This window comes from Saccostrea echinata, unplaced genomic scaffold (assembly GCF_033153115.1).
Source record: "Saccostrea echinata isolate AGI-Se365-2 ecotype Australia unplaced genomic scaffold, CSIRO_AGI_Sech_v1 ptg000030l, whole genome shotgun sequence".
NCBI lineage: Eukaryota > Metazoa > Mollusca > Bivalvia > Ostreida > Ostreidae > Saccostrea > Saccostrea echinata.
The window spans coordinates 24,356,450-24,383,705 of record NW_026889779.1 but is presented as its reverse complement, the minus strand read 5'-3'; the positions used below and the strand labels follow the sequence as shown (position 1 = coordinate 24,383,705).

Genomic DNA, 27,256 nt, shown 5'->3' with positions numbered 1-27,256 from the left:
TTCAATTTTTTTTTTCAGATTTTATATAAAGAAATGTATAAATACCTCCTGTTTCCTTATTAGATGTGGTGTTTTGCCAGTATATGCGTGATTCTGCATCTTCTGCGTTCAAATGGCATGTTATGACATAATCAATTGCGTCATTTTCTATCATAACGCATTAAACACAGGTGTTTAAGTTGCAATTTCTATATAAATACCATGTGTTTAATTTATAAATATATGATATGGTTAAGAAATGAACACTCGTGTTAAACACCGGTGATTAAAATATTGATAAAATTAGAAAAGTCATCATAATATATGTTTCTCTTTCCCCTTGAACAGTTTATGAAATTTATGAATTTTTGGCACAAAATTACCATAAATTAATGTTAATTTTAATTGCTTTTGGTATGATCTAAAGTCAATGTATTGCCTGGCTATTCGTATTTTTTCTGTGTTGAAAAATATCTTCTAGTATGTGCGGAATTACTTCATAAATTAAGAAATTGTACAAATGGCAAATGCACACAGCAATACTGAGAAGCAACACCTAATTTAATTTTTTTGATTTGATGCATATGAACATTGGGTGTTTAAGATGGATGATTAAACACCCTACTTATTGAACACCAATTTAAATAGTCGTGTTTATATGTTAAACGCTAATGTTTTGTATTTAAACCCATCATGTTTAATTGTAAAACACGACTGTTTAAAAATTAAACACAAGTTAAACATCATTTTTTACAGTGTAGTAAACTAGCGTACTGCAGACGTTTGCATTAATTAGAACCCTGGTTAATGTTCAGTTTAAGATTATTCTCTCGAAAACCAAATATAGGTACATGAAATGCAATCAGAAAGTATTTGCAAAGCAGTTAATTCATACAAATTGAAAGTGATTCAATTACATTTACAGTCTTCTGAATTCTGAAGTATCTTACACACCTGTTACAGTAAAGACTGGATTATTAATCTCAGACACGCACTATTCTCTTTAGAGAAGTGGATGTAGGTGACAGCCTGCCCACTTCTCTAAAGAGAATAAGACACGCACATGTTAGAAAAACACAAAAGCACCAATGATGAACTTATTACAGTCATATATGGCATATTTTTTGATAAGTTCTGTTCAGATAACCAAAATTAAAAAGATCTTTCTATTTGTTTTATTACTTTATATAAAGATAGGACTTTCCTATAAATTACACAATTTAAATCAATGGTGTTTCAAAGATATTAAAATTTTAAAACAATAACCCATTTATTTACCGACTCCACATTTAAATAAGACAAGGTTTAAAGTCAATTCAATTATAGAAAGTGAGGTTATTCAAGTTCAAAATCGGTGAAATTTATAATTTGAATGTAAATATGTATATAATATGTATATCTACACTTATTCTCGTATTATTATTTTTTTAGCTCAGATATGCCATATATTGCTTTAAATTGACCTCATTTGTGCTTGCTAAAAATATTTTCAAATGTTATTTCTGGAATTGTAGTGGTGTTCCAATCATCAATAATAATCAGAAAATCAGTTGATTGTCAGTATTCCAAGCGCTCGATAATAAAAAATAATGTTATTTCGATAAATCAGTAACTGTTGTTCTATTTTTATCACAAAGCCCTATTTTTGGAATGCAAGATTTCAGCCACAATTTATCCAATATACCGTATATACTTGCTTATAAGTCGGTCCGCCTATAAGTCAGTTGTATTTTTTTGGGGTAATTTTGGAGGGATTTGCCATTGACCCGCTTATAAGTTGGTACAACTTTTTCCAGAATTGGTAGACAATTTCAAAAAAATGCTCTGATCTTTTAACCTGGTTTCAAATAATATTTTTAAAAATGACACCAAAATTTAATTTTTAATTCATTAAACAAATAAGTAATATACACTTAAGATAAAAATAAAATTACTGAAATATGTAAATGCTTGTACTTTATGTGTAATCTTAGAATGATATAATATATCCAAACTTTGTTAAATGATAACGGCCGGAAATATTTATAAAATTCTACATTTCGCCATCCAGAAAAATGCCATTTTTTTATGACTCGCATATATGTCGGACACAGAGTTTTGGACCAAAATTTAACTCCCAAAAAACAGACTTATAAGCGAGTATACGAGGGGGTATCAAAAAGTTCGTGGACTAGCACCATAAAATTAAAACCGCTTTAGGTACATCAATGAATTTTTAAATATTTAGTTAGCATCATCTTTTCTATCTATAGACTAAACCACAAATCATAAATTTTATTTTTTAATAAATTAGTAATGTTTTTGTAAGCAATGGTATGTCCAGGCGGCGCAACCTCGAACATGACGTTTTTTTCGACCTGAGTGATACTGAGAAAAACTCTTTTGTTATGAATACTTGACATTCAAAAATCCCATTAATTCAGGTATGTGATGGGACACTATTGTTCCCTATAATATGCAATTTTTACCTTATTCTGTAAGTTCTATGAAATTTTATCGTAAATTTGGTATGGAGTGCTAAACAATTAAGGGCTTGAAAATGACGTCAAAAAGGGGGAGGGTTTCTTTTTCCAACATTCTATAAAGTTTTGCCCCTGAAAAAACAAGTATAGACCTAGGAAATGTTTAAACTGGCTATAGAGAAATAAAATGCATCCAGAGTATTTGTTTTTTAATGCCAAAATAAATTCAAAGAGAAAAGGGATTAACAGTTAATGTCGATTTGTAGTCAAGGTGTGAAAAGTCAATCATGTCAAAAGACGACGTTGATCATGTGAGATAGATATTGAACTCTAAAAATCAAAATATGCTTGCATAATCAAGCGAGGATCTCTCCCAATGTATAAATCCATTTACAATATTATATGCATTGAAAGCAGCTGTTCATGGCATTGTAAAGTCATATAAACAAGACGTGTTTTAGTCCTTACTCAGCTCCAGTGAATCTCATCAAGATAAGTGTTTGAGGTAGAAGAATCAGACATTGAAAAACAATGACGTTGTCGGACGTCATGAAACTAAACAGAGACAGCGCCGGGTGATCATATAATATCGTTTTTATTTTATAATAATTTGGCAAATAATGAACGTATCAAGCTAAATTTTTCAACACTTCTTTATTTTTTGTTGTTTTATGTTCCTTATAAATTTTGAAAGCACAGAATACATAGTACTAATTTTATCGCCTCAGTCCACGAACTTTTTGATAACCCCTCGTATACGGTACCCTGAAAAGGTGCTCAGTAATGGCACCTAAGGCCAACAATGAAAAATTATTGATATACTCTGACCAAACCATCAAAATTGCCCCTACCCCATCATTTTTTTTCAGTAATTTTTTTCCCGGGTAAATATAGATAACTTGTATTGTTTTCAAAGTTATGGTTTACATGTATCATATTTTTCTGTGTCACTTTTTAGATTAGATTGAAAGTTTTTACAGCAGTAAATGTTATTAAATCATAAAGTACTTTGTCCAGGGTATAATGAAAACATAAATGAATTTTTAGCTCACCTGAGCTGAAGGCTCAAGTGAGCTTTTCTGATCACATTTTGTCTGTAGTCTGTCTGTCCATCTGTTTAGCTGTCTGTCTGTCCGTCTGTAAACTTTTCACATTTTCAACTTCTTCTCCAGAACCACTGGGCCAATTTCAACCAAACTCAACAAACTTGCCACAAAGTATCCTTGGGTAAAGGTGATTCAAGTTTGTTCAAATGAAGGGCCAGGCCTTCTTCCAAGGGGAGATAATTAAGAATTCGTGAAAAATTAATTGTATCATTAAAAAATCTTCTTCTCAAGAACCACTGTGCTTGAAAATATGAAACTTAAGTGGAAGCATCCTCAGGTAGTGTAGATTCAAATTTGTTCAACTCATGACCCCCGGGGGTCGGGTGGGGCCACAATGGGCGATCAAAGATTTACATAGGAATATATTGGAAAAATCTTTAAAAATCTTCTTCTCAAGAACAGCAAAGCCATGATTGGTCATATTTATATGGAAGCATCCTCAGATAGTGTAGATTCAAGTTTGTTGAAATCATGACCCCCGGGGGTCGGGTGGGGCCACAATGGGCAATCAAAGTTTTACATAAGAATATATAGGAAAAATCTTTAAAAATCTTCTTCTCAAGAACAGCAAAGCCATGATTGGTCATATTTTTAGCTCACCTGAGCTGAAAGCTCAAGTGAGCTTTTCTGATCACATTTTGTCTGTAGTCCGTCTGTCTGTCTGCCTGTCTGTCTGTCCGTCCATTTGTAAACTTTTCACATTTCCAACTTCTTCTCCAGAACCACTGGGCCAATTTTAACCAAATTTGCCACAATGCATCCTTGAGTGAAGGGGATTTAAGTTTGTTCAAATGAAGGGCCATGCCATCATTCAAGGGGAGATAATTCAGAAATAGTGAAAATTTGGTGGCATATTTTAAAAATCTTCTTCTCCAGAACCAATGGCCCAAAAAATTGAAACTTATAGGAAACCTTTGTTATATAGTGTAGATTCAAGTTTTTACAAATCATGACCCCTTGGGGTCGGGTGGGGCCACAATGGGGGATCAAAGTTTTCTATAGGAATATATAGGAAACAACTTTAAAAATCTTCTTCTCAAGAACAGCAAAGCCATGATTTGTTATATTGATATGGAAGCATCCACAGGTATTGTAGATTTAAGTTTGTTCAAATCATGACCCCCCTGAGTTGGGTGGGGTCACAGTGGGGGATTAAAGTTTTGCATAGAAATATATAGGAAAATGTCTTTAAAATCTTCTTCTCAAGAACAGCAAAGCCATGATTTGTCATATTAATATGTAAGCATCCTCAGGTATTGTAGATTCAAGTTTCTTCAAATCATGACCCCTTGGGGTTATGGTGGGGCCACAATGGAGGATCAAAGTTTTACAGAGGAATATATGGGGAAAAACTTTAAAAATCTTCTTCTCAAGAACAGCAAAACATTGTTTAGTCATATTGATATGTAAGCATCCTCAGATAGTGTAGATTCAAGTTTGTTCAAAACATGACCCCAGGCGGTAGGGTAGGGTCACAATGGGGGATCAAAGTTTTGCATAGAAATATGAAATGGGGTTCGTTTAAAGGAAAATAATGACAAACACCATACTGTCGTTGTGGATAAATATATTCAATCTCAGTATTATCAGTAGTATCACAGCTCTGAAATATATTGAACAAACATAAATATTTTATAACAAAAGATACATGTTGATCACTTGCCAGATAGCACGGTAAAATGAAGTTATTTCCCTTTAATTGTGCTCATAGATAAAACATTAAGAGTTATCTTTCTTAATCAATAATATGTACAAAGTATAAACACTGGAATATATAGATAAAACAATGAGATCAAATTATACTGAACTCTTCCAGAATAATATAATTATATAGACAATATTCAAAATATATATACATCATACCTATATGTGATATAGAGCCATAACTCCAATATATATAAAGCTGAACACAGCTGTACTCTATTCAGTGATCTGTGTATGAATAATAAATTTATATAACTTTACTGTATTGCACACTTATTCTCACAGATATAAAATATACTTATTACTGTGAATATTTACAAAGTCATAAAATAATCACACAAACTGAACTTTCATACTTTATATTAGAATATTGTTATTTGGGAATTTAACAGATAAACAATTATATAGAGATAATGAAAATAGTAAAAGTAAACTTGCATTCTGTCCTGTCTTGGTCATTGTCATAATTAAGTCATATCATATCAAAAAGCCAATATGTCTGCTCAGACCAAGATCTCCAACAAAAGTAATTAACTAAGTAAAACCAAAAGAGAGGGAAACTAACCAACCAATGAAATCCAAGTTGGCCTGGACACTACACAAGATATATATAGAAAAGGGACAGGGGTTTAAATGACCACTGTGATGTCATACATCTATAAATAACTCAATAAACACAGATTGATGTAAATAATTCCATGTGGATTTATTCAATAAATGAAATGCTGTAAAGAAATAAATATGACAATTTAACTGAATTAATTTAATCCTGAAATATAATAATTAATATATGAAATAAATCACCCTATCACAAATATATAGGAAAAAATCTTCTCAAGAACAGCAAAACATTGTTTAGTCATATTAATATGTAAGCATCCCCAGATAATTTAGATTTAAGTTTGTTCAAATCATGACCCCTGGGGTTATGGTGGGGCCACAATGGGGAATCAAAGTTTCACAGAGGAATATATGGGGGAAAACTTTAAAAATCTTCTCAAGAACAGCAAAACATTGTTTAGTCATATTGATATGGAAGCATCCCCAGATAGTGTAGATTCAAGTTTGTTCAAATCATGACCCCTGGGGGTAGGGTAGGGTCACAATGGGGGATCAAAGTTTTGCAAGGAAATATTTAGGAAAAAATCTTTAAAAAATCTTCTTCTGAAGAACAGCAAAACATTGTTTAGTCATTTTGATATGTAAGCATCCTCAGGTAGTATAGATTCAAATTTGTTCAAATCATGACCCCTGGGGGTAGGGTGGGGCCACAAGGGAGGATCAAAGTTTTTCATAGAAATATAGGAAAAACTTTAAAAATCTTCTCAAGAACAGCAAAGCCATGTTTAGTCATATTGAAATGGAAGCATTCTCAGGTATTGTAGATTCAAGTTTGTTCAAATCATGAACCCCGGGGGTAGGGTGGGGTCATAATGGGGAATCTAAGTTTTACATAGGAATATAAAGAAAAAAAAATCTTTGTCTCAAGAACAGCAAAGCCATGTTTAGTCATATTGATATGGAAGCATCATCGGGTAGTGTAGATTAAATTTTGTTCCACTGATTACCCCTGGGGGTAGGGAGGGGCCACAATGGGGTATCAAATTTTTACAAAGGAATATATAGGAAAAAATCTTTGAAAATCTTCTACTCAAGAACAGCAAAGCCATTTGTTATATTGATATGGAAGCATCCTCAGGTAGTTTAAAATTCACCCCCCCCCCCCCCCATCCCCCGTAAACTTTTCAACACTAAATTGATTTGTGCTTTTTCCTAGTCATTGTGTTCAGGTGAGCGATGTGGCCCATGGGCCTCTTATTTATGACCTTTAATGTATTAGGTAATGCCCCCATCCTCGAAATACCTACCTATCTTGAAAAATGTGGGTCAGTATTCATCAGACATATTTTCTTTTAATGATGGCCTCATTCTTTTTTTTCCTAATAATGGGTGCTCAACATGCTTTTTCTCACAAAATAAAAGTCTTCGTACACATATTACTATTTGTTTTTTTTTTAATGGTTAATTATGATGTTTTTAGCTTTTGAATAATTTAATGGTTAATCATTATGTATAATTTTTGTTTTCCAATTATATCCAATAAATTAGTTAGTTACAGAAAACCAGTCATGGATTATGAAATTCTCATTACGGATTCCCATCACTATGGTATAGTCAATAAGTCAGACATGCATTAATTAGTATTCTATATAATGACAGTATAATTATCATTTTTATAAATACATATTTGTCATTAAATGTTATTGAAAATATTTACAGTAAGATGTTTGAAATAATGGAGGAACTACTCAAGAGATCAAGCAGCCATTAATGTGCAGACTGCAGCACTCTGCTGGGAGATATGTGTTCAGTGGTGGTGACAGGGGGCTCCGGGTTCCTGGGTCAGCACATCGTCAAACACCTCCAGTTAAATGCTCCCTGGGTGACAGACATCAGGGTGTTTGATTTGGTACCCTTTGTCAAGTTTCTCGGTAATTTTCAAACTACAATAGTTTAATGGTAGGATAATGTGAAAAAGATCCCTCTTTCATACTCACATTATAATATCATATTTAAAAAATATTTTGAGCAGATAAAGACATTGTACATTTTACATTGTGTTAATAAAGAACTTGTAATAAATGTGTCAAATTACAATGTGAGTACCACCTGCTTTAACCAAGGCTAGCTTTGGGAAGTATATGTAATTTGTATAAGATGGAATTATTTTGTACTTTTTAGACTACAAAGACAGATTAAAGGTAAAGAGTTATACAGGGGGTCTAGGGGAGACAGCCGCTCTTAGGAAGGCTTTCTGTGATGCAACTGCTGTGATCCATGTGGCCTCTATTATAGATGTTAGGTTTCAGCCAGATAAAAAACTTCTTCAAAAAGTTAATGTCCAGGGTAAGTTTATACCGTAGCAATTTAGTGTTGCAATCACATGGATAAAATGTAAGCTATACACTCTGCACATGTGGCCTTATTATTTCATCTGACAGAAATATTTGATGAAGCTAGTGTGTTAATATAAGATGTCAGTGACTCTTATTAGATCCTTAGATATTTCAAAGTATATTTCTCATAATTTACAAAACTGTATTTCAGACATCTTACTTGCTGAAATTTTTTTTATTATGCCCCCGTAATGGAATATTTAGGGGCATATAGTTTATGCTCTGTCCATCTGTCTCTCTGTCTGTTTATCTGCAGAAACTTTAACCTTGCTCATAACTTTTGATTGGTTGGCTTTATGGCTTTCATATTTCACATGTGTATTCCTTGTGACAAGACATTTCTTTTGGTACCAACATATTTGACATCTTGACTTTAGAGTTTGACCTACTTTTGCAAAATTTCAACCTTGACCATAAGTTTTGAATGGTTGGTGCTAGGGCTTTCATATTTCACATGTGTATTCCTTGGGAAAAGACCTTCCCTTGGGCACCATAAATTTTGACCCTTTGACCATTGAGTTTGACATACTTTTGAAAAAATTTATAACCTTGGCAGTAACTTTTGAATGATAGGTGCTAGGGCTTTCATATTTCACAGGTGTATATTTCCTGTGACAAGACCTTCCCTTGGGCCACAATTAAAATATTGTTGGTTTGGCGTTGCCGACTTAGTATTTATACGTTTGGGTCGGTAGGTAGGGAAAATATTTTTTTTTAATTAAAATTTCAGAAATGGTACATATTGTTAGTATCCGAACGTCATGGGTTTCCGATAGTTTAACAACAACCACAGTCCAAATTGATTCCCAGTTTTGTCACTGATTTTCAAACCTTATTAGTTTTAAACCTTTAATATACATGGTATTAAAAATCACCGACATTACATTAGTGTAAAGTCGTTATCATGTGCACGAATCCAAGCATAGCAGCTAGATTCATCTAGCAAATCGGACAGGACATTGTACCGTGAAATTTCTATTTCGAACTGGTATATCTTATTCATCAGTTTACTTTTAAAACCACATCCACAGAATCATGCCATCAACTTCTGTTATACGAGTTTACATTTTCTGCTTTCTACAGCCATGCTTGAATTTGTGATACACATTTATTCAACATCACATAGATGCTTATAAATGAAAACTGTTTGATAAATCAAGCGTTTACATGATTCTTTCCCATTCTGTATACGCAAACGTACAAACACCTAAATCTGGATGAATATAACGAAATAAAAATTATGATCAGTATCTGTTGAAAAAATTCTTCGGACCGCACCTATTTATGGGAGTCAGCCGGCAACGCCAAACAAAGTTAATTTTATTTTTGGCCTTGGGTACCAACATTTTTGATCTCTTGACCTTGACCTTGGAGTTTGACTTGCATATGAGAAACTTTAACCTTAGCCCTGAGCTGCCGTACAGGGGCACCAGTGTTTCACAAACACATCTTGTTTGAATGAGCATTAGTGTACAATTTAGTAAGGGATTCTTATATGCCTCATGCATAAATACCATTTCTAGTCAACATATTATCATTTACAGTAACTGTCATTATGCAATATTTTTATAGTACTGTAAACTAAAGCAATGAAATGCTTTCATTATGTTTTTTTAAAAACAGGAGATATTAAATGGTTGCAATATTACGGAAAAATACATAATCCACCAAAGCTTATTAATTTTTAAAAAAAAAAAAAAGAAAAGAAAAACATTTATATTTTTATTTATTTTTAATTTTTTTTTATATAAAGTAGATGAAAGTATGTAAAATATTGTATTATTGATCTAAGCATAGGTTATGTCAATGGAATGGCCATGAAAAAGTTGACCTTTAACTATTCTCTCACATTTTGAGTTAAATCTACATATACACATTAAAAGCCCAGATCTAACTGGTTTATGAATATATTTTGTTTATTACTTCAGATAAACAGCAGTACAGTTTTTATGAGATGTAAGGAAGAAAACATTCAGTGAATTAAAATATACAAGTATTGTATAGAATTACACTTGAGCAAACAGCATAAAAATGCTAAGAAGATATTGATTCTGACAGTGCCCTGGTATTGCAGCTATATTTTTATACACAACCTATTGTAGGCACCATGAATGTGATCTCTGCCTGCCTGGAGGAGTGTGTCACTAGTTTGATTTACTGCTCCTCTATCAGTACCGTTCAAGGCTACTCCCACTGTCTGGGAGGGACTGAAGCAGAACTCAAGGACGTCAGTCCATTGTTATTCAGAGATTATGGAGGTACCAAAAAGGAGGCAGAGAAACTGGTACTGAACGCTGACAGAACACTCCTATCAAATGGTCAGTTATTGATATATGTTCATGTATATTATATATTTTGATAAATAGGAAATAGTTTATTGGAAAGTAAGAAGATAATCTTAAAGTGCATTAGGTGGAAAAAAAAAAAATCGCCATTCTTTTGAATTCTGTTTCATTTAAAGGAGGAATTTTATTTTTAAGGGAAGAAATTGAGAACTGTATCTTTAATACCGCCAACAATGTATGGAGAGGGAGACAAGCTGATTGCCATGATCCTACAGTATGCAGAAGAAAACAAGGGCACATTCATACGCATGGGCAGAGGACACAATCTTGAAGCCTATGCCTATGTTGGCAATGTAGCTTGGGGGTTTGTATGTTGTTTAAAATCAATGTATGGTGATCCTCACTTTGGAAATGAGAGAATGTTTATCATGGACGACACTCCTCCCCAATCTCTTCAGGTACTGAGTCAGCCATTTTTAGAGAGTAGGGGGTTTAAATTGACATCGTATTACATCCCTTTGTTTTTGGTGTTTGCCATTTGTCTTATTGTGGAAACATTTTGTCTTCTAATTTCACCATTTAAAAGAATCTCTTTTTCCCTGAGTTTATCAGGAATTATTTTTTCCACAAGGAAATTTTACGTTAAGTATGACAAAGCTAAGACATTGATTAAATACTCTCCACTGTACTCATTTGAGAAGGCTGTGAAGCAATCTTTGCCTTATTATAAAAATTTGAAGCTGAAAAATTAACAGGCACTCTTTTTTTTTTTTTTACCTGTGATGTTTTTGAGTGACAATTTTGTGGACAGCTGTTAAATATCTGTTTTTTTTAATATGCTGATTTGAACCTGGCTGTCATCAAGATTACATATAGATATTTTATATATTATTATTATGAAGAATGACCTTTTTTTTGTTAATAAGAATTTACATGTTATTGTGATTCACTGTGTTACAGTGTTTTTAGTAGATCGTGTGTATGGTTTTTGAGTATTGAATGTGCAATTAATTGTTAACTATACAAAGTATTTTTGAGCCATACAGTTATTTTGAGACTGAAAAAAGAACAATCCATCTGTTTATGTATGTTTATCAGTTTACATAATGATGTACTTTAATGCCTTTCCATAAGTTTATGACAATTCCTTATACTTATAGAATGACACATTTAGCATGACTATTCTAGCTCTTAATGTGGCTCTGTCATTAACATACACAGACTTGCTCACTTAATACAAGGTTGTTTTTTTTTTAAATCAAATGATTTGATGTAACTTAGCTAATCAGTGAGAGACAGAATATCCCAAGTCTTGACATTTGTTATCATTCTCTTTACCTATTTTATTTTGATGATTTTTTAATAATATGTCCACAATCTGTATATATATGTGTGTTTCATTCATAATTGTAGATCTGGCCCTCAGTGCAAAAACATCTGTATGTTTGTAAATATTCATTTCAAAATTATATTCTACAGTGTTTCTACAAAGAAATACTCATTCACTAATATGTAAATATAATTGAACATATAACATATACTCATAAATAGTAATACAGTAGGCCTATATGTACATATTTTTATACACCCTGCAAAATTTATAGGTATACTTAAATGGTTATATGGTAATACATGTACATGTACATATTTCTATACACCGGGCAAACTTTAGACTTATATGTAGGAAATGCCTGTCTGTCAGCTGTTTATTCTTACAGCTGTGTCTGAGCCATTTACTTTGTAATGGAAAAAAAAAACATTGAGAGATACTGGTCACAATAATTGCTTATAACCGAACGATTTGTTCTGGCCTTAATCCAGGCATTTGGGCAGATTCAAATCACTGGCAGAAAAAGTATAACATTTCTGTCCAGGCCATATTTTTTTGTAATTGAGAAACATTAGTTCAAATTAACAAAATAGTGAATTATGCCAGGTCACTGACAGAGGAAGATACATCTCTTTTTCTGGGGAACCAAACACAAGGTTATTTGCATAAGGTCAGGGTCACTAATTGGAAAACAGAATGAAGTTTTGCAGGGGTATCATTTTGTGCATTCGCTCACAGTATCTTTAATTGTACCAAATAAGTGCTGAGATTTTTTTAGTAGATGGTTCCACATTTATATGAAAATACCAACATATCACTCAGGCATTGTTTTGAGGAATATGCTGCAAATTATTTTTAAACAATTAAAAGCACTATTTTGCTCAGGAATACTACCTTTTAATGTTTACAATCAGACTTACATTGTACCAGCAGATCAGTTTTTAATATAGCCAATACTCATATTTATTACTCCTCTATCCACAGATATTTTTTTAATTCAAGTTGTTTAGACATTAAATATTTTTATGTCAAAAATACTAATTTTGAAGCATAATGTACCTTGTTATGAAGAACTTGTATTACTGCATAATAAAATACTAATATACATTACAATGTTTCATTTTTGTTGAATTCCTTTACACTGTATATTGTGACATGGAAGTGTCTCTTGGTTTCAAAAGAAAAAAAAACATTTAAGTTACCATTTTACATGCAAAAATAAAGAATGAATGGCACACTCTGCTGTACCACTGAAGATGAACTCTCAGGGAAAGTATTCCCATTCAGGTTCCTGACCTCTTTTTATGTGGTTTTCTTTTTAAAACACATAAGAGAAAGTACATGTACAATATCCCCGGAGTTAAAGAATGAGAATCTGATGAGTGGCTGCTTCATCTCAGCATATACCCCGGTACATAAATCTTCCTCCATCAGTATTAATATACTACTCAAGAAAATTCATACCCAATCTGTACAAGTGGCCTGGCCAACCTGTTTCATTAACAAATAAAAAGACTAAATCATTTCATTTCCATTTAATCATGATCACATATTTATCGTCCTAACAATTAAATACAAGGACAGTTATTCAAAACCTACAAAACACTCAATGCTAATCTTATGGACATGAAAACTGACAAAACAAAATAACCAGCTGATGGGACAGACATACAGTTCTATTTAAATTTTAATCATTTAGCATGATTTTTCAAACAAGGATATTACCCACTGTATGTTAATTGCAATTCTGTTTTCACAATTCTTTTTGAACTGCATAAAATTAAACTTAAAAGTATATTAAATCATTACATTTCCTAATGAAATACACTACAAATCAATAAGAATCAACAATAAAGTGTAATTTCTGTCAATAAATTATAATCTACTTGTATTTTCTTTGTGTGTAAGAATATTTACCGGTGTCAATATAAACATAATCAGTATAGAAGTAAAAAAGAAATCAACCAAGCATTTTCAATGTTAAACAACAAATGCTAAATAATCTAATTATGCACAGCACAACAAAAAATGTCAGATTCCCATTAAATGGACAGTTAATGAGGGAAGACTTTGAGCTGTCGGAGGGCGACGCCCACTGTACAACCCAGCATGGTGATCAACCCAATATATCCAAATGATCCCCATCGCCTCTTCTCTGGTTCTGTAAAATACAATCAATATATGTTGGGATACATGTGTATGTGATGAAAGCTGCATTCTACCAAATAAAGGGTCATAACTCTCAACTGAGTCATATCAGCTCTAAGCAATATTACTGTATGTGCACTAAAAAAACGGGCTTCATATCTATGATATTTTAGCCGCTTTGGCGCAGACAACGATGCGCTAATTCATGAATAACGCTAAGAAATCATTTATAAATACAATATATGGCACCGACATGTAGAGCGCTAATTAATGATTTTGCCAGCAACTCCATACCCAGAGATTGCGCTAAATTTTGAATGTATAAGCCAATTTTTGTAAATGTACAGTATTTTCTTTATTGCCTTTATTGAATCTATTTTTTTTTTTAATTTTAGTATTTTTCAATAAGTATTGATCTGCAAAGCAGGCATGATTTTGTAGAACTTTGGAAAGGTAACAATGTACCTTGAATATTGATTTATCTTAAAAAACATACACGCAAATGTATTAAACAAGTTTTCTTACTAAACAATGTGGTAATTAAATGAAAAAAAATTGTACAGATTGCAATATTAAATGCATGTAGGATACTTAGAAAAAGCATCAAGCCTTAAACAGACAGACCATCAGTCTGCACAGACTGGATATACATACCTCCTGTATAGTAGCCCTTGGCAAAGAAAATTCTACTGATATAATACAGGGTCCCAGCACAGGCAGATGTTCTCTGTAACATCAAAAGTACAACAGTTTAATGTCTGTAGAATGCAAACTCTTACTATCTTCTGGTGATTTTACAGATTTAGCTGAAGTAAGTGGTGATTATTTCATTTTATGAACATCATTTACAAAACCCCGTCATCAAAATACATGCATTTTGTGCAAAAGATAAGGCATATTTAAATCTTCACCAGCAAACCAAACAAAAATAATCTATCTTACGGGGTACTGGAGTCCTCCGATGAATAGCAGCATGAGGAATTGTGGGTAGCTCTCTAGTCTAAATATAAACATTAATACATATAGCGCTCTAGTCTAAAAATAAAATATTACACATATACAGGTTAGTGTTTACAATTTATACTAATTTTCTTTTTGGCTGACCTTTACCTTAGAAATTTAATTGGTCATTTCACATTCTTAACCAACGACTCTTTGTGACAAATATATATGAATTGGTATATAAGGACATGGGGAGAAATATTAATATAGAGTACAGTCTAATTCAATGACCTTGAACTTTGTTGAGTTAAAGATCAAGTTCTTTATCTGCATACCCCTCTCCTAAATAGACCCTTCGGAAGAAAAGTGGGTAATGCTAGGCCAAAAGTATAGAAGCATATTGCTGGTAAAAAATTCTAACAATATTCTATCTTCACTATTGGTTAAATTTCACTGGTCATCCTTATATATAACCAATGATCACTCAGTGGATGAAACATGAAAAATATTGAGCAAAAGACAGAAAAAATATACTCCCAACATTTTGAAGTTATCCTTTGAATATGAAGTTCACGGTCATGGCACACTTTTCATCCAATGATATCCAATGTGTGAAATATAAATAATAAATGTACTGAATCAAAGAAAGAGGACATTATAACCGGAACCATGAATTTGAGTCTTAATTAACTTTAATCTTTGATTTAGAAACCTTGTTTACAGTTCATGGACACCTTTTACCAAAGGTTGGTGAAGTATGAATAACATCTGGTCAATGAGAGAGCAGAACAGACTGACACTTTAGGGTAAAGGCAGAATGGCAATCTAATTTTAATAACTAAATCATTGACTGATGGTAGTTTTTCAAAAGTTAATATCAGAATTAAAGGTAGTATCTTTAAAATACTCGGTAACTATCTTGGTCATTTTAAACAAAAGATATTGTTATCTTAAATGCTGAAATATTTAAACAAAAAATAGTATGCCATTTGGTTTTTGACAAGATAACCAGTTTGACAAAGTCTATATAATATCAACATCTTAAATAAATAAAGATTCAAGAAGCAAGGAATGATAAAGCCATTTAAAATTACATTTTGAGCTATATCTATCCAAACACAGATAGACAGTCAGAGTTTTCAAAATATGTTTTTAATATTCTTACGTGTTCTGATGTGCACGCTGAATGCAGTTGAACATTTTGTTGTCCGGACTGTACATGTTGGGGTACTAAATAGTTATAAAAAAAAAAAAAAAAGAAAATAACAAGACAAATGAAATGACACATTGTTGTAAGAAGATTTTATTATTAACAAAATATAAAGATGTAAAATAGATTAACAAAAAAATTTCCTTTTGTATGCAAATATTAATTTAAGTAGAACGTTCTTTCGTTGAATTGATTTTGTCCTACAAACAAGGTTCAACAAAATAATTTGTTCCATGTGTTGGCAATGCAGTAAAATAACAGGATAGATCATTCTAATCTATGAGTATACTACGAATAATTCAGAGAGTTTCGAATGTCAACATGGCATCTTATTTTGAGGTAAGTAATACAGTCAAACCTCGTTAATTCGAACTCAATGGGACCGAGAAATTCAAGATATGGAGGGTAAAATACTTAAAGAATAATTAAGTGTTTGGGACTTTGAAATCACTTTGATATATCCATGGTATATGACATATCAGTATTCGAGATACCGAAGTTCAACTGTATATCCAAAATTGTGCTGTAGTGGATCCACTCTATTTTACTATATTCATGATACACTACAACTATATTGGACATATTCTAACTGTGGTGAAAGCTGTCCCCAAACACAGATTATTCAACTTTTAACTTTGCATGTATTGTACTTACTGGAATTTCATACTTCTTCCTAGCTTTGGCTACATTAATACCCATCCACATGTTTATAAAAGTGCTGGCCACACCTGTGAAGATAACACACCCATAGTGTTCTGGCAGAGAGTCCACAATTTTAGATAGGTTTCCCATACTGCAAAAAAAAAAAAAAAATAGTGATGGATAAAAATATTAGTTCTATGGTATTTAATACTGCACTGAAACTTTTAATTCACAGAAGACAATCAAAGTTATAAACCCCTCAGTGACAAATCTTAGTCCCACTCATTTACAACTGCTCCAGTGCTTCCTGGTAGAAACAACTGATCCCTGTTCATCACTTGTAGCATAATTCCACTCCTTCAATTAGCTAGCATGCAGATAGCTTACTATCAACATCATTATTCAGAAACATACTCTACAGATTAATCTAAACTACCCTGCAAAAAAAGTTTTGTACCAATACTACACATTCATTTTCTCAAGATCAGTCTAGACGATCCCCAAAACAGAGTTACAAGAAATAAGAATTTAATACTAAAACAAACACCGAAATTAGAGTCTGCACAAAAATGTAAATTTTTTTCCGCAAAAATCAAGAATCTACAAAAACTGCTTGTGCAAATAGTTGGAAAATCTGACAATCATGTCAAAACTCTGAAATGCTACATAAAAAAAACTTTGAAAAAGATCATATTTGTTAGATTTTTTATTCTATTTGCAAAAAAAAGTCTCTGTCGAGACTGTAGCTCTACTGGTTTGCACTTATGACAAAGGACAATCTAATTAAAATTAGATGTTCCGAATCCGCTACCGCTTCTTAAACATCTAACAACATCCCATTCGGGGTCACGTCAGAGCGACCTTTCGATTACGAATAAACATAAAAATTTTGGCCAATCAGATTCAACCTTCTGTATACAATTCTAAAATTAGTTCCACGGCTACTTCTTTACATTATTGATGCTCAGTAGACTGTCTTACGATGAATTAAAGTAATTTTGGTATAAACTGAGCTATAGTCCGCCAGTCTGGCATTCTTACCTGAATAACGCAAACGAAAATGCACAAACTACTATATATCCCCCACGTCACATTCATATATAGCACGGTCTTTACCATGCATATTTTGTTTACTACGAAACCCCTCGGGCGTTTAGGTTTGGCAGTAAAAAAAGAATCGCATCCGAACTATAAGCCAAGATTTCGACGACGGCGATTTCATTGGGTAATCGAAAGGTCGCTCTGACGTGACCCCGAATGGGATGTTGTTAGATGTTTGAGAAGCGGTAGCGGATTCGGAACATCTAATTTTAATTAGATTGGACAAAGGAAAGATAAAAGTAACACTTGGACTTAAAACTTTGCAACAGCAATAAATAGAATAATGATCCTTGGTTTAGTCTCTTTTTTTTTAAGATTTATTGCAATCAGACTAAAACTGTAGGAGGAGAAGCCTTTTAAAAGAATTTTACAGAAATTTCAATTTCAGTAACCATGGCAACATCATTCAACAAAATCAAAAAACAATAAAGACATTTATGTATTTAAGTGTAGTCAACTTGTGTGCCAAATTATACTGAAATCAGACCAAAACTGTAGTAGGAATAGCATTTTGAAAGTATTTCAAGGAAATTTCTATATTTAGTAACCATGGCAACACTGTTCATCGAAATCAAAAACCGATACACTGAATCATGTATATTAGTGTAGTCTACTTGTGTGCCAAGTTATATTGAAATCAGACCAAAACTGTAGGAGGAGTAGCATTTTGAAAAATTGTTTACAGACAGACGGAAGGACGATGGACACCTTACTATCGCATAAGCTCTTCTGGTCTCTAACCAATCTGGGTGTCTCCAACATGCATAAATGCATCTTTATTGCAGGAATGACATAAAATTAAAATCAAGGAGGACAACAAATTATTTAGGAAAATAATTCTTACCCAAAGTACAGAATTATTCAAAGTCATACATGTATATCTAAATCATAATCATGCAAAAGTCATACACAATAAATAAGTCAATACAGGGGTTGAAATATACGGTAGCCCAATGCCCGGGGCTAGTCATTTTAAGTCTCGGGCTAGCTAATATAAATGTAATGATAGTCCATCCGACTAGGAGAATGGGAATAAAAAGAATTCTCGTCATTTTACTTTCGCTTTTCTATGTATACTTGTCTCTTTCGACTGAGAACTAGTTAATTTGTTCCTGTCATCAGAGTGTTTTGAACTTTAACTTGTTATGTTTTAATTTTACATAAAAAAATTGTTGGGCTAGTTAGTTTGAGGTTTGGGCTAGTATTTTTTAACTGATCAGTAGCCCCTGGGCTAGTGAGTTTTCCAGGAAAATTTCAACCCCTGCAATATTCACCAAAAAAATTTAATAAGTACAGTGTATATTTATTTATTCAAGGACATAATAGCAAGATTAGGCAAAGCCAGAGGATCTTTTGTCAAGCTTAAGAATATAAGGAAGTCAAACAGCATCAGCAGACACACTAAGATCAAGCTGTATAAGAGCTGTGTACTATCTGTCTTAATGTATGGTGCTGAATGCTGGAGGATGACAGAAAGTGATACATGTATAAACAAACTATCAAGTTTCTATAATGGGTGCCTCAGAAAGATCTTGAGGATATTTTGGCCAGCAAAAATTACCAACAAAAATTTATATGAAACAACGAAACTTTCAAAAAATAATGATTCAATGCTTGTATTTACATTTTTTAACTCCTTGCATCTAGGGCTTGAGTAAAAATTAAAATGAAGTCACCATGTATTAAATAGAACTGTTAAATTAGATTTTTTCAGATAATCACTAAAAACATGAACAAGCAGATACATAAACACAGGTAAAACAAAATGTTCTTTTTGAAAAAAAAAAACCCACCACTTTAGAGAAAGTTTGGCTAAAATCCCTCCATAATTTTGTTCATATCTGTGTAGAAGTGACTCAACCAAATACTTAGTATGCTTAACTAAACCTGTCAACCACTTTACTATGCCCTCATCCAACACACAAAAATTAATACTAGGGGTAATTTACTACAGTTGTATTTTAAATCAAAACCCAAGCCATTACGGTAGCTCAGTCGGTAGAGAGTTTGCTCCGTGATCGGAGGGTCAAGTGTTCGAATCACGGCCACAACTGACCTTAGTCAATATAAAAAAATAGGTAGCAACTGTTCCTTCCCCAAGAGATCAGCACTTCGAAGTGAAAGTTGAGGTCCTTCGAATGAGACCTTGAATCCGAGCCCATGTCATGGCAGGTGTTGGCACGATAAGGAACTCTCACTGCTCAATGGCCCTGAGTGCCGAGTAAAGCAGGTCCAGTCCAAAGACTATTTCTATCTACGTAGCTACTTATAGCTACCTAGGTATTTAAACCTACTACAGGTAGCTATTTTTACCTACTTTTTGCTTTGCTTTTTTTTTTTTGTGACCAAACACAGGAAAGGCACAATATGGTGAGCACCAAATTTAACAAAAGGCCCATGGGCCACATCGCTCACCTGAGCACAATGGCTAGGGAAAAAAAAAGCAAAAATCAGTTTAGTATTGAAAAGTTAACAGGGGTTGGGGTGGGGGGGGGGTTGAATTTTAAACTACCTGATGATGCTTTCATATCAATATAACAAATGGCATTGCTGTTCTTGAGCAGCAGATTTTTTCCCATATATTCATTTGTAAAAAGTTGATCCCCCATTGTGGCCCCACCCTACCCCCGGGGTCCCTCATTTGAACAAATTTCATTCTACACTACCCATGGATGCCTCCATATCAATTCTACTAATCATGGCTTTTCTGTTCTTGAGAAAAAGATTTTTTCCTATCTATCCCTCTGTTAACTTTGATCACCCATTGTGGCCCCACCCTACCCCCGGGGGTCATGATTTGAACAAACTTGAATCTACACTACCTGAAGATACTTCCATATAAATGTGACCTATCATGGCTTTGCTGATCATGAGAAGAAGATTTTTAAAGATATTTTCCTATAGACATTTCTATGTAAAACTTTGATCCCCCATTGTGGCCCCATCCTACCCCCAGGGGTCATGATTTGAACAAACTTGAATCTACACTACCTGAGGAACTTTCCACATAAGTTTCATCTTTCCTGGCCCAGTGGTTCTTGAGAAGATTTTTAAATGATGCCATTATTTTTTCCACTAATTCCTAATTATCTCCCCTTGAAAGAGGGCGTGTCCCTTCATTTGAACAAACTTGAATCCCCTTCACCCAAGGATACTTTGTGGCAAATTTGGTTGAATTTGGCCCAGTGGTTCTTGAGAAGAAGTCGAAAATGTGAAAAGTTTACAGACGGACAGATGGACAGACGGACGACGGACAAAATGTGATCAGAAAAGCTCACTTGAGCCTTCTGCTCAGGTGAGCTGATAATACAGTCACACTGATGATGAATACGACAAAAATTTTGGCAAAAGATGATTACTTTCTCACTTATCAGGGTTTTAAACTAACTTGTAATCCTTGATAGCCATGTGGGCTACTGAACCTTGCAATTCTGGGGCCCACATCAAAAATTTATTCGCCCACAAATTATCAAACTTTCTATTGAATATAAAACAACAACCCCATTTTTCGGTTTTTTTTTTTATCATGTGCTTCGTGTTTCTTTTCTATCCATTATAACATTATGCACGACTTATCTAAATTTGAAGTGGAACTCTTCTGTTTATGAAGATTGATATGATCATTCAATATCATATATAGAGCACATGGCACATTTTCATTCACAAATAACAACAGTACTTTTTGGTTTCTTGGGCTCATTGACCCGTCGATGCCACACTGTGCCCAACACAATCACTTAGACGCTTTATGTATAAGTACTTCTTACGGGTAATTATAAAGCACTTTACTGATTACAAAATTTTTCAAGAGAAAAATACAAAACATTCGGACAAAATTGAAAAACAAATATTTACTATCATAAATTTTCTAATCGCCATGTGGGCAACTTGAACATTATTCTAAGTCACCCACATGGAACATTAGTCGCAAATTGCGAGTGGGCGACTGTTAATTTCAAATCCTGCTTATCAATTCTGCATTAAAAATATCAGTCCATCCAGTTTCATTTTCTGGTAGCTAAGGATAAAAACAAAGTCTAAAATGACTTACAAATCTGTATCAATTTTAAAACTAATCTTCAAGCATTCTTAGATAAAATGTTTTTTGGATGATTTTTAATGCATTTCTTCTCCAATCTCCACCCTTGAAAAGTTTTCAAATTATCACCCTGAATTTTTCCGTGGAAGTGCACAGGATGATAAACATTGACAATAAGTTTGTCCTGTTTTAAAGATGCACCATAATTATTATTTTATTTTATTTTCAAAGACAGGTAAAAGTAGGTAGAAGTAGCTACTTCAAGTAGGTTTAAATACTAGGTATCTTTTAATAGCTACTTAGGTAGAAATAGTCTTTAAACTGGATCTTGAAAGGTATAAATTTGAAGTCCTTCACCAGTATATGGTGACATTTCTATATGATTGATAAATTCTCGTACGGGACGTAAAACAACATACAATCAATCAATCGAAACCCAAACACTTCATTAAACAACCGAGGCACAAAACATCTTAACACCCCCCCCCCCATACACACACACACACACACTTCCCCAAACCAGAGGCATGAATAACATCTCTGTTTCAAACACATGACGTGAAAAGGTTGCAAGTTTGTAAAACAGCAAAAATATTGTGAAAAGATAAAGGGGCGTGACGAATAACGCAACGAGTTGCTAGTTGCTGTTTCATCATTAATATTCAAAATGACACTGCAAGATTAAAATACATGTCAGTTATCCACTGTTGTTCGTTATGATTATCTGTGCAATAATAGCCAAATTACTTGCATGCAGCTTCAAGTTCGGCGTTTTGCACCAAGCCCAAGGACAATCGAGTCGTCAGCACGTTCTTGTGGAATCACACCGGAAGTGGGCTTTTTTATATCAACTCTTACCAAGAAAATTCGCGAAATTACCCCCCCTTCTTAGAGAAAAATCTTTATGTACTACCAGTATATGAGATAAGGGGTCTTATGACCACCAAAAAACAATAACAAAAAAAAAACAAACAAACAAACAAACAAAAGACAAAAAAAAAAAAAACCCAAAACACAAAAAAACTAAAATATATGGAATTCCATATACGACAGCTATCAGCTTGCTGCCAAGTACGAAAGCCTATTAGGATCAAACTACGGTAAAAAAAAATTAAAAGGCGTTATAACCCGAAAAAAGGCGTAATAACGCCTTTTGAAAAGGCGTTATAACGCGGGAAAAGGCGTAATAACGCAAATAAAGGCGTTATTACGCCTTTCCAAAAGGCGTAATTACGCCTTTTAAAAAGGCGCTATTACGCCTTTCTAAAAAAAAAGGCGTTATTACGCCTTTTTAAAAGGCATTATTACGCCTTTTTAAAAGGCGTTATTACGCCTTTCTAAAAGGCATTAATACACCTTTCAAAAAGGCGTTATTATTCCTTTTGAAGGGCCAATATTATGTCTCTGACAGGCCCGTGCTTTTGAAGAGGGGGGGGGGGGGGGCAGCCTCCCATAAAATTGACAAGCAAACAAAAAAAAAAAAAAACAAGAAACAAGCCCCCCCCCCCCAAAAAAAAATGCCTAAACATGAGGGGAATCTTTTTCTAACTTTTCGGTAAAACTTTTTTTAAATGCAATGACTTGCCCGAGTTTAACCATACTGCAACAAAATGTTAAGGGACCAAGCAATCAATAAATGATTTTTTATATTTAAACTATAGCAAGACTATTCTCCCAAAAAGTGGGGTGGGGGAGCCCCCCCCCCCCATTCGTACTACCGGCCTGTTTGAAAAAGAGTTATATCAAAAAATGGAAAGGCGTTATTTTAAAATAATAAATATATGAAAGATTGAACCAAAGCCATCTTTATTTATGCAATATTTAGATTATAGTTTTAATATTATCAATTATATTATAAATTAAAGTATTTTTTATATTCCTGCACATCTCGCATTTTGCATGCATATTAAGAGAAGTCAACACTATACTTTTGAAAATCCAGGATATACGCAGAGCCAGCTTTGGGCTTTGCTAGCCACGTATTAAAAATCCATGTCAAATTTTGAAATATTTTTCTCTCCTCTTGGAAAAAAACAGGCAAACTATTTGCATAGGTATAATGAGCAATTAGCCTTCAACCAAATTTCTTAAATCCATGCACCTTAGTAGAGGCGTCTGGCATCAGTGAAGGACTAAGTTGGTTTAACACTGAAAATATTTTACACATTTAAAAATCTTTTTTCCTGGAAATCTAATTATAATATGCCCCCATGGAGGGCTAAATAAGTAATGTATTGAAAAAAAGAGTCGTAATAACGCCTTTTGGAAAGGCGTATACACTGTAAAAAATGTGTTTAGACGATAGACACATTTCTAAACACATTCTTGTCACACTTTTTTTAATGCGTTTAAATTTTAAACATGTTGAATTTCAGTACGCATAATGGAAAGTGTTTTAAACCTAAATACATACATGTTTAGAGTTTAAACGCAATTCTAAACACTTAGATTCGCGTTTAGAAGCTAAACACTTCAATGTTTTAAACAAAGATCTGCAAGAAAACCAAAAATGTAACAGGTGTGTCCGTTTCAAGTTTTATTTACTTCTAAACATCATATTAAAATGATAAAAAAAGGCCTAACACACAGCAAAGTGTTCTCACGCAGTCATGGAATCATTGTCTGGTGGAATTCCTTTTACTTGTGAATGGTTTCCATTGTTTGTCACAAAGTCTTTTAGATGTTTTGACATATAAAACTATCTGGCATCTGAAGAGTTAGTAACATCCAAGTTGTTGAATTGTCTGCATTTTGTACCAGTAGCACAATACAAAGTAAATATATATGTAAAAGACTCCAGCTATGGTGTGCTTCTTGCAGTGTGATGCAATACGGATCACTATTTCAAATCCGTCGTGATGTAAACAAAGCAACAGCTTATCTGGATAATCTTGAAGGTATTTTCTACGGCAGTATAATTCACATCCATATATTATCAGAAAAGAATTTTGTTCTTTCTCTCTGCTATCCAATTAAGTTAACCTGTAAGAAAGGACGTACGTTGCATAAGTAACAGTATGTGCTTCTCACTGAACATGCTGAAGTTTTACATCAATTACTAAGCATATAAAAAATGTTTAAATAAATATTATTGCAACTATAGATTCAATATTTACTCTCATTAATGAATACATGATATGACACCGAAAGACATCCTTGATATAAAGTGCAATGTTATTTACTTTGCTCATCATGTTTATTTTATATAAAAACAAAAGCATACATACCCTATAGCAATAACAATGAGCCTTTCACATGTTTTTCACTATTTCTGCGGTGGTTGGCACTCAAATTCTCATCAGCTTTCTTGAAAACATCGTTTACTGTTTTGTTGTGATTTTCTTTGTTTCGACAACCGCGCTTATTAACGTTCAAATATGTATCATTTCCGGGAAGATAACTCTGCACTTGACCGAATTTAAAACATAAAACATGTTCAATATCTAAACGCGTATAGATTTTAAATACATTTAGACATAAGTGTTTTGTTTTTAAACACAATATCAAACACGTTTAGATCTAAACACGTAATGGAAGTGTTTATTTCCTAAGCACATTTTTTACAGTGTAATAACGGCGTAATAACGCCTTTTGGAAAGGCGTAATAACGCCTTTTAGAAAGGCGTAATAATTTTGTACGTGTTTCGGGTGTGTAGTAGTTGCTTCTTTGGGGTAGTATCTAGTTTGAGTTATGCTTGGTTATTTGGTTGTACAGTAGTGAGGGTGTTCACCAACAGCAGTCTTCGATCGTGACTCTATTATACGTCACTTAAAAGAAGACAGGTTAAGTTATAATGAAATTTATTGGATGGAAATGGAAAGAGAGAATTACAAAATAATCTGAAATAAAACTATCATGATTAAACAACATATTTCACATAAGAACACATAATAAAGTTAATACAATAAAATAAAGAAACATATGACAATAAGACTTGAATTAATATGAAACAAACGAACATACCTTAAAAGAAGACAGGTTACGTTATAATGAAATTTATTGGATGGAAATGGAAAGAGGGCAAATAAAGGCAAGTGAAATTTTCTTACATTAATAACGCTATTTAGAAAGGCGTAATAACGCCTGTTATAGAAAGGCGTAATAACGCCTTTTGGAAAAGTGTAATAACGCCTTTTTTCGCGTTATAACGCCTTTTGGAAAGGCGTAATTACGTCTTTTTTTGCGTTATTACGCCTTTTTCCGCGTTATAACGCCTTTTCAAAAGGCGTTATAACGCCTTTTAATTTTTTTCTTTACCGTAGTTTGATCCTAATAGGCTTTCGTAGCCAACTGCCAGCGGCTTACTGTCAACTGATCAATGCTTACTGCCAACTGCCAGCTGCTTACTGCCAACTGCTACTGGTTATAGATGACATTGCGTGTTTTGTTATCTTTAATTTTTTTAATACGCATGCTTGAATAAACCCTATGATAGCAAGGATATTACAATAATTGCAAAAAAAAATCGCGGTTTCAGGAATTATTAAACGGCGAAGGTGAGGAAGGAATAAATAGGAGGAAAGAGTATTTCCCCTTAATTTTAAAATACAAAACATCTCATTCCCACATTTCCTTGCAGGCAAATAATTCAATAGCTTTTTTGACGGTGGAGAGATTATAGGTTCATATAACGTCAGAAAACAATTGTGTGTGTGTGTGGGGGGGGGGGGGGGAGAAACTTTTAGTAGGATCTTTGGTAACATTGTTGCTAGATGCATTTATACTAGAAATACTAATGAAAAATCATAATAAAAGGCATTACTCTATGCAAAAACAGTTTATCTTCCAGTTGGGGGGGGGGGCACAACCCAACAGAAATCCTTTGACAAGTAATAAAAAAGGTCACAGGTGTCATTATTAAGACTGCACTTCTGTATAGTATATGTTGGCAATTTACTGGGGACTAACCCCCCCCCCCCCCCCCCCCCACCACCACCACCAATGTTTTTACAGATCTGACATTAACCATAAAAACGATTTAAATAAGACACACAGCAAAATTCGCAAATACAGGTACTTTTCATAGGTAAAAAGAAACACTAAAAGATAGTGCTGGATACCCAACACCCTCACATCCCCGGCGCGTCAAAAAACTATTGAATTATTTGTCTGCAAGAAAATGTGGGAATTAAATATTTTGTTTTTAAGAGGAAATATTCCTTCTTCGGATTTACTCCTTCCTCGCCTTCACAGTTCAAAAATTTCTAAATCCACCAGTTTTTGTTATCATTGTAAGAACTACGCACGCTAATTCTCGATTCCAGATTACATTTTACATCTATTTAAATATAAATGACAATCTGGCCATTAAAACTTGTTTGAATGCAAAGAAAAGTTCATTAATTATGAA

The 27,256-nt window shown here is 33.4% G+C and overlaps 2 protein-coding genes across 3 annotated transcripts in view; one reads left to right on the top strand and one right to left on the bottom strand.

Annotated features, from left to right (window-relative positions):
* The window catches only part of LOC133197576 (3 beta-hydroxysteroid dehydrogenase/Delta 5-->4-isomerase type 2-like), a 132,808-nt gene extending 119,901 nt beyond the window's left edge, over window positions 1-12,907 (top strand). The window contains exons 2-5 of the mRNA XM_061333680.1: window positions 7,591-7,743; window positions 7,994-8,158; window positions 10,311-10,526; window positions 10,689-12,907. Of these exons, the coding sequence (XP_061189664.1) occupies window positions 7,614-7,743; window positions 7,994-8,158; window positions 10,311-10,526; window positions 10,689-11,245 (1,068 nt within the window). The 5' untranslated portion in view covers window positions 7,591-7,613 and the 3' untranslated portion in view covers window positions 11,246-12,907. The remainder of the gene's footprint in view (window positions 1-7,590; window positions 7,744-7,993; window positions 8,159-10,310; window positions 10,527-10,688) is intronic.
* Window positions 12,908-13,343: 436 nt separating this feature from the next.
* LOC133196597 (glutathione S-transferase 3, mitochondrial-like) lies at window positions 13,344-22,759 on the bottom strand. Of its 2 annotated transcripts, none has more exons than XM_061332462.1 (6): window positions 22,657-22,759; window positions 16,778-16,916; window positions 16,079-16,143; window positions 14,914-14,971; window positions 14,626-14,698; window positions 13,344-13,984 (listed from the first exon to the last, which is right to left on the bottom strand). In XM_061332462.1, the coding sequence occupies exons 2-6, from the start codon at window positions 16,913-16,915 to the stop codon at window positions 13,878-13,880; spliced, it is 441 nt and encodes a 146-aa protein (XP_061188446.1). In that variant the 5' UTR covers window position 16,916; window positions 22,657-22,759; the 3' UTR covers window positions 13,344-13,877. The 2 variants fall into 2 exon arrangements, with proteins under 2 accessions (XP_061188446.1, XP_061188447.1); XM_061332463.1 differs by having other exon boundaries at window positions 22,653-22,747.
* Window positions 22,760-27,256: the final 4,497 nt, after the last annotated feature.